The sequence below is a fragment of the Lactuca serriola genome, chromosome 7, assembly GCF_051521515.1.
Source record: "Lactuca serriola cultivar US96UC23 chromosome 7, Lser_US96UC23_V15, whole genome shotgun sequence".
NCBI lineage: Eukaryota > Viridiplantae > Streptophyta > Magnoliopsida > Asterales > Asteraceae > Lactuca > Lactuca serriola.
Genome location: NC_136414.1, coordinates 15,274,170 through 15,282,235, shown reverse-complemented (window position 1 = coordinate 15,282,235; position 8,066 = coordinate 15,274,170). Strand labels below are relative to the sequence as shown.

At 37.4% G+C, this 8,066-nt stretch overlaps 2 protein-coding genes across 4 annotated transcripts; both read right to left on the bottom strand.

Moving 5' to 3' along the window:
- Positions 1–1,295: 1,295 nt before the first annotated feature.
- On the bottom strand, positions 1,296–3,157 carry LOC145062793 (protein SHOOT GRAVITROPISM 6-like). 3 transcript variants are annotated; one of them, XM_079010386.1, is made up of 8 exons: positions 3,070–3,157; positions 2,790–2,913; positions 2,661–2,714; positions 2,444–2,522; positions 2,278–2,341; positions 2,007–2,120; positions 1,807–1,924; positions 1,296–1,344 (listed from the first exon to the last, which is right to left on the bottom strand). In XM_079010386.1, exons 1-6 carry the CDS (start codon positions 3,076–3,078, stop codon positions 2,091–2,093), a joined length of 360 nt encoding a protein of 119 aa, XP_078866512.1. In that variant the 5' UTR covers positions 3,079–3,157; the 3' UTR covers positions 1,296–1,344; positions 1,807–1,924; positions 2,007–2,090. The 3 variants fall into 3 exon arrangements, 2 of the variants coding, with proteins under 2 accessions (XP_078866512.1, XP_078866513.1); XR_013687726.1 differs by lacking the exon at positions 2,661–2,714 and having other exon boundaries at positions 2,444–2,515; XM_079010387.1 differs by lacking the exon at positions 2,661–2,714.
- A 4-nt stretch (positions 3,158–3,161) lies between these two features.
- LOC145063754 (E3 ubiquitin-protein ligase PRT6-like) lies at positions 3,162–4,628 on the bottom strand. Its single transcript, XM_079011341.1, has 5 exons — positions 4,115–4,628; positions 3,824–4,032; positions 3,577–3,669; positions 3,263–3,465; positions 3,162–3,174 (listed from the first exon to the last, which is right to left on the bottom strand). Exons 1-5 carry the CDS (start codon positions 4,626–4,628, stop codon positions 3,162–3,164), a joined length of 1,032 nt encoding a protein of 343 aa, XP_078867467.1.
- Between the last annotated feature and the right edge of the window lie 3,438 nt (positions 4,629–8,066).

Below are 8,066 nucleotides of genomic sequence, written 5' to 3'. Positions count from 1 at the left end.
CTGGCGTTACTCTAGATGGGTAACTCTCCTTTTCTTGGAGTTCTGCATGCTGAATCTCTTCAACACCTTGTCCAAGTATGTACTTTGACTAAGTCCAATTAGTCTTTTACTCCGGTTTCTCAAAATCCTTATCCCTAGAATATAGACAGCTTTTCCTAGGTCCTTCATAGAGAAACACTTCCCAAGCTAGGACTTAACTTCCTGCAGAGTTGGGATGTCATTTCCTATGAGTAGTATGTCATCCACATACAATACCAAAAAGCTAACTATACTCCCACTAGCCTTGACATAAACACAAGATTCATCTTCACTCCTAGAAAAGCCAAATTCCTTGACCTTTTCATCAAAGCAAAGATTCCATCTGTGAGGTGCTTGCTTTAATCCATAAATGGATTTCTCAAGCTTACACAGTCTATTCGGGTACTCGTTGCTGACAAAACCTTCTGGCTGACTCATGTAAACATCTTCAGTCAACTTTCCATTAAGGAAAGCGGTTTTGACATCCATTTGCCAAATTTCATAGTCATGAAATGCAGCTATGGCTAACATAACCCTAATAGACTTAATATTGGCTACTGGAGAAAAGGTCTCATCATAGTCCACTCCAGGAATTTGAGAGAAGCCCCACTACTAGAAAAACAGCCTTTTACGATGCTCATTGCGCGTCGTAAAAGGCTCAGACGACGCGCAAATACGCGTCAAGGAAGGCCCTGTCATAAAGAGAGACGACGCGCTTTTGCACGTCGTCTATAGACGACGCACATTTACGACGCGCAATTACGACGCGCATTTACGATACGCAATGCGTATCAAGGAAGGCCCTGTCATAAAGGAAGACGACACACATTCGCGTGTCGTAACCTTACGACGCGCGTGTTAATGACACGTAATGCGTATCAAGAAAGCCCCTGTCAAGAAAGGCCATGTCATAAATGAAGATGACACACATTTTTGCGTATCATAATTTTAAATGTTAAAAAAAAATATTATTTATAGATTTACTTATTTTGAAAATTAAATTTGTATTTAATGTTTCATAATAGAAAATAAAATACCATATACAAAAATTAGAATCCATTGCATAAATTTAATGTCATACAATTCTATTTCTTACAATATATAAATTTGCATCTAATCTACTATGTACATCAAATTCTAACTAAGTAAAGTTGCATCTTGCCTTTCATAATTCTTTAAGACTAATGCTCCACACAACTGATTATATGGATAAACAGTTGTACATTGGCCCATCTCACTTAATAATGACTTAGCCAAATTCAACTCCAAGTCAGTATTGTGGATTATTGTCAAGGGCATCACTATCACTTTGCTCTTTAGTATCCTCTGCAAAACAAAACAAAAAATATATATCAAAAAATGAATTTTTTTTAGTTTTATATTATAATTATGCCTAAATGATCCTGCCCGATGATCCTGCCCAACAAAAGAGCACACAAACATGATTAATGACTAATACAATATATGCATAAATCCTAACTAAATTGACTTTATTTACCCCTTTGCAGATTCTAACTACTAATACTAATTTGTTATTGCTAAAAAGAAAAAGAAAAAGAAAAAAGTCACCTGTTCTTTTAATTATGGAATATTTAAACATGCAGTGAAAATCATAAGAGCACCATCCATTGTAGAGGCAAGTTCATTTTCAAATTTTCTATGTCTATTAGTAAGTGCAACTATTTTGTAATTAAAATCTTCCTGTTTTAAAGCATAATAATAGATTATTAGCAACTCCAAAAACCAATTTAATAATAATATAGATAAGCTTCCAGTGAATTTTAAAACCTCAGGTAAGACTCTGAGTAGTTCTAGGAAACTTGGAACGATATTAGGACTTGAGTTCATCTCCCCAATCTTCAGCAGGAACTTCAATAGTCAATGCAGCAACAGCAAGACTCTTCAGCTAAGTCCATTGCATAAAGAAAATACATGTCAGTTTAAATATTTTTTTGAAAATGACAAAAAAGAAAGAGAATACTGAATACCTTGACAGCCTCAACATTTTTTGCTTCATATCAGCATCAACAATACAATATTGTAAGAAGTGATTGGGACAATTAGGCTCTGTTTCAACCATTTGGTTTTGGTGTAAATATTACCTGCGGGTCAGCATGTCATATAGAAAATTACTTACAAGTTACAAGTAAAGCATATCACTTACAATAGTCAAAACAATCACATCTTGACTACCACATACTATGTTTTTTAGTCCCAAGTTGTGTAATATTAATGATTTTGTAATTCACAATTGCAAACCTTAAGACCACGTGAAGTTGCCCAATTTTGCAATAATAACTCAAAGGCAGAATTTAGAAACGACCTGCACTTAAACCCATAAGATAAAAAAAGAAAGAGAAATAATGTTTACATATATCATAGAATCAAAAGGAAACAACAATAAAAAAGAAAAATGATTTCTCACATGACATCACTATCAAGAATTGATGAAAGAGGGTACTCCACACTGTATTTCCAACAGGCTTGACACCAACACCTGAAAGCTAGAAAAAACGATAACACAAATAAAAATAAATGTAAGATTTGAGATAGCAGATGCATGAGTATGAAAGAACCAATAGATGATAGAATTAGTGAAAATAAATCATGGAAACAAGGAGTTAAATGGTCTTTCAGCATACCATTTGCAAAAATTGGCCGGTGTTGATCTTTATCGTTCCCTAAAATGGGAAGAACTTTGGAAAGCACACATGAAAGAAGACATGAAAGAAGACTCATAAGGATGTCAAAGAGTTGGATAGAGGACTAACCATCAGAAGTAGCAAAGTCTGCAAGTATTTGAACCATAGCTGGAAGAGCTGAGTTTTGTGCAGACATGCGAAGAAATAGTTCTTCCATCAAATATGGAAATAAAATCCTTGAACCCATTTGATACTGAAGCATGTCATGCATAAAATATTTCAGCAAATAACGACAACTGCAAATGTAAATCTAGTAATTTTGGGACCAAAATTGCAAAAATCAGCAATACTCGGGGACCAAAAAATGTAATTTATCTTGGCATTAAATAAAATTAAGCATTAAATAAACCTGCAGCATGTCTTCCAGCTTGGTGAGCACAATTTACCACACAACAAGCATAATGCAGGTTCATCTTGAACTGCTCCACAGTCAACACACTTCTATTTTATGTACCTGAAGATTAAAAAAAGGCCCTAATAAATCAGATAAAGATCAAAATCATAGTTTAATTAAGACATTTTTTTAAAAGAATAGTAAGAACCTTTGTAAGAGATCTTGGTAGAGGTAAGGCAAAACCATCAACTTAAATGGGATAACAGGGGTTTTGTACAAAACCCCTACTTCAAATTCTCTAGCAAAATGATGCAACCATTTTAAAACCAGAGAACATGACACCTCATCATTAACAATGTTCTCTAATGTTGGAATCTTGAACATCTTCTCCAACTCTTCAATTTCAACAAACTCTTCAGCAAAACCATAAGCAAAATATCTTCAAATGATTGTGATGATCTATGGGCCCCACTAAACGGTGCTAAACTTGAAGAGTTCATTAATTTCCATAACAGTGCACACCTTCTTAAGATTGGATATGTCTGTGATGAGAGATTCATGGTAACTGAAATCATCCATAGCATATTCGTTTTTCCCAAAGTATGTTATTACAGCCTGTAAGATAGAATTAACAAAAGAAAACAAATGACTTACACCAAAGGATAAATAGATTAAAGAAACTAGAAAGAGTAAAATATATTTGTCTATATTGATAAGAAGGATAAAGTAGGTTTACAATTTACTCAAAAAGAAGAGAAGTTATATAAACCTGAGTAATGGAGACAACATAGCACATATGAACAAGAGGCAAGAATGATTTGTCAGAGGACATAAATGGGACTGGAAGACAGAAGAGGATCCACATTAAAGTTGAAAAAGGATCAGATGCAAGGACAGGATTGGATGCCATTGTCCAAAACTGTACATCAGGGAATCGTATGCCCATGTCAGCATTTTCCAATATGCTCATCATATTATCTGAAAACAAAAAAAAACAATATCAACAAAATCAATTTCACAAAAAACATGCAAACTCATTAAAGTAAAAGAAATAACATACCTTCAACTCTGTTTGTATGACCAGGTAGTTCATTTAGAGTAGTAGCGTGTATAGACTTAGCAAACTGTTGAATACACCTTAATCTTAAAAGAACATCAAGAGAATTTTGGGCATGAATGTTGTGGACAATTTTCAGCAACAATGACAAAATGAAGCCACTAGAAGATCTTAATTCCTCATACAATGAACTAATGTTATAATTGGTGGCATGTGAAGTTTTTTCAGATCTTGCAGCAATTTCTGTAGACACAAGGGAATACTTGAGTGTGTCCCACATGATCATTGAGTCGCTTAATCGACTTGATCCTAATATTTTATCATTTCCTGGAAAATAGATTTCGTGTAGTAAATGAACCACAAATTCAAGATTCGCGCCTGTTCCTCCTTTGTGTTTTACCGGAAAAGATTTGAGGAATTCGTTCCTTCTAGAAACATCCGCAGAAGCTTGTAAAAGAGAAAGGGATTGTTTAAGAAGAAGGAGATGCTCAGATGATTCGTAGTTAGCAGCATCCATGGGGGACAGATTTGGAATTTTGGAAGATGCTACACTCTCCTTATTTCTCCATCACAGAACAATCACCAAACATCATATCCTCGATTTGAATTTTTGCTGCTGATTCTTGTGCTATGGACAAGTAAGATATACCTTAAAGGGGAGAGTAAAAGAAAAGCGGGCTCGGATAGAAGCATGTTGATCAGATTTCAGACTATTTTGAGGAAGAAGAAGAGATGGGGGTTACCATCATATATGCAGAGATTGAAGTCAAAATCATCTTGAGCCATTAAAGCTAAATACGATGGTTGACATGAAAAACTGTAACAGGGCATCCCTGTTTTCAGTTTATCCCTCAGGAACAAATGGAAGTTGAGGATGGCGAACGTCGGCGGGTTTTTGGTTGAAGAAAGAGATGTCGGATGTGTGGGTGCAAAGGAAGCTCCTCCACACCATTGAAATGACGGCATCAGCAGTCAGCTGTTATCTTCGTGTTCAAAGGAACATCTGAAGCATCTGAGGATGATACTTTAAAATTTGATACAACAACATAACCTTAGACCTCAGTTAGTTGCTGAATCACTGAACACAACACCGAGCACAACCCTAAATCTTCGAGGAGTCACAGTCGCTGACGAGGTGAGGTGAGATGAAGTCGCCAAACTATTGTAGAGAGCACTCCTTTACATTTTGAATGGTTCTTGAAAAAAAGCCCTAGAATCGTCCCTTCAATTTTGTGTGTGTGTGTTTGAGAGAGAGAGAGAGAGAGATAGAGATAAAGATAGTGATAAGTCTATGCGTGTGTGAGAGTCGGCATATGTTGAATAGGGTTCTTGAAAAAAGAAGTAGAATCGTCCCTTGCCTCTATTTCACATATTTGGATTCTTTATGCAGATTGTTATCATCGTCGTCTCGATGCATTTGATCATAAAATCAAGAGCAATTATGCTATGAAGACGAAGGCCTAGGGCTTTTTCTTGCTAATTGGAAGAGGCGAGGGTTTTAATTTTGGGGATCCAATAGGCGGGTGAGAAACGGAGGGAGATAGAGCGGCATGGTGGTGGCAATGGCGCCAATGGATGTAACGGCGAGAAAGGCTACAACGAAGAAGATGAGTTTTAGGTTAGAGAGAGAGAAAGGAAGACGAAGACCTAGGCTTCTTTCTTGCTGACTGGGAGGGGGGTTATTTTTTCACAAAGGCGGGGTTTTAATTTTTGGGGATTTCATTTCCCGCTCAAAACGCGTGTTTCATTAAAAAAATATAAAGCGACACACTTACTTGACACACATTTTATAATAGGCGTCCTCCGTATTTCTTTTTTTTCTTTTCTAACACTAATTTCAGGGCACGCACAAATGCGTGTCTTCTATCCTTCAAATTTTATAAGAGATGACATTAATTTTTGGACGCATGCTTTTGCGTATCGTAAATCACTGCGTGTCATTGTTTGCGCGTCATTAAAGGCTGTTTTTCTAGTAGTGCCCTTTGCAACCAGTCAAGGCTTATAAGTGTGTACATTACCATCCATGTCGGTCTTCTTCTTGAAGATCCATTTGCACCCTACAGTCTTACGACCTGGTACATTCTCAACCAAGTTCCAAACTTGATTGTCATACATGGATTGTATCTCACTATCCATAGCCTCTTTCCATTTCGCAGACTCAGGGCCTGCCATGGCTTCCGCGTAACTGTTAGCTTCATCCAGACCTACTAGTGTCTCATCACTAATAAGTGTCTCACCTTCCGCAGTAATATGGAAACCATAGTAATGCTCAGGTGCATTCCTAACTCTCGTGGAACGCCTCAGAGGTACAGACTCGTCAATTGGCTCAACAGGAGTTTCCTCCTCAAGTTGAGGGCTAGGGTTTGAAGTTCCTTCACCACTTGACTCTTGAAGTTCTTCAAGGTCAATTTGCCTCCCACTGTCTCCATGGCTTATAAATTCTCTCTCTCGAAAGACTCCCCTTCTTGCTACAAAGACCACATTATCACTAGGTCTGTAGATGTGACATCCCCAAAATCTCGGCCAGAAAAGACCGATTTCATTTATGCTTTTAAAATAATTTTCAGAGTAAATCCTTTTGATTTGAAGAGTTGCGGAATTTGTTCCCAAAAACAAAACATGATAAAACAATGTTTACCAAAGCATTTCATAAAAGAAATGTATTTTTCATTATATAATCAAAACTCGGGGTGTCATGTTCCGATACAGACCAATAAGCATAAACGATAACATTACAAGTCATTCAACAAATATGTAAGCATAAACGATAACATTACAAGTCATTCAACAAATATATACATATACAGACTTGTAAACAAAACAACTGATGGTTCATCCATCTCATGCCCTCGCGCCACTTCCTGTAATACAAATAAAACTGAGTGGGTCAGGCTTAGGAGCCTGGTGAGCATATAGGGTTTTCAACCCACAATAAATAATCATATTTAATTTTCACCAACCAACAATAACCCAATTACCCATTCCCGTTATTCTCACTTTAATGTCCCTAATACAACTAATCATAAGGGACCTAGTCTAAGAATATTTCATCGGGGCGACAACACATGCTTCGGGGGTACCTCAGCAATATAAGTCAAATAAGGCAACCATGAGGGGGATGGAGTGCAGCGAATGAACACCCAAGTTCATTAACACCTACAGGTGGCGAACCTGCTAATGTTTCCACAAGACTATCTAGAAAAGTATGTGGTCGTCATCTAAACTCCGCTAGATGACTAGATCAAACAACAACGAGGCCTCTCATCTGTTTATTACACACCAACTATCTACCCATGTTCTACCCAACATATTAGTAGATAAAAATATACATTTTTATACATAGTTTAAAAACCTGTGTAGCATGCTTTAATCAACACATATTTCACATAACAGATGAGGCACACACACACATAACACACATCTCATAGAGAATAAATCATATCTATGAGTTAGAAGAAAGTGAATACACATTCACACACATAACCACAAAATTATACACATAATACGTATTCCGTATAAAATACTTCATAATTATGCGTTAGAAGAAAGTAACTACACACTCACTTGATCAGAAGATGATCGGACAGCACTACGACTTGCAGAAGTAGTAATCCTCAGCAGATCTGGAAGATCTCTTCAAAAATCGAACTTCTCGCGGGCAGAGCTTCGGCTCGGGAACTGCACTTCTCGGGATCTTCGGGATCTTGGGACTTGCCTCGGGGCTTGGGAACAATACCGGGGCTTCGGGATATTTCTGGCACGCAAAACGATGCAAAACGGGAGAGAGAAGAGAGAAAATAGCAACCCTAAACGGCTGGCCCTTCAAATCTATTTACAGGGCAAATTTGGCCCTTGCCACGTCGTGGCAACCTTTTTCCACGTCGTGGGCTTGGTCGTCACTGCATGCGTCATCCCAAGTTGCATCTGGGGGCCTCCCGGAGGTGACAGGACACTT

Bases quoted from the DNA above. Each gene is read 5' to 3' on its own strand.
- LOC145062793 (XM_079010386.1), bottom strand. The intron at 2,342-2,443 runs GTGAGAAATCAT...GTTTAAGTGCAG, and splicing joins ATTCTTGATAGTGATGTCAT to GTCGTTTCTAAATTCTGCCT. The intron at 2,121-2,277 runs GTTTGCAATTGT...GCTGACCCGCAG, and splicing joins CAACTTCACGTGGTCTTAAG to GTAATATTTACACCAAAACC.
- LOC145063754 (XM_079011341.1), bottom strand. From the start codon at position 4,628: ATGGATGCTGCTAACTACGAATCATCTGAGCATCTCCTTCTTCTTAAA. The intron at 4,033-4,114 runs GTATGTTATTTC...TTTTGTTTTCAG, and splicing joins TCATACAAACAGAGTTGAAG to ATAATATGATGAGCATATTG. The intron at 3,670-3,823 runs GTTTATATAACT...TCTATCTTACAG, and splicing joins ATGTTGTCTCCATTACTCAG to GCTGTAATAACATACTTTGG.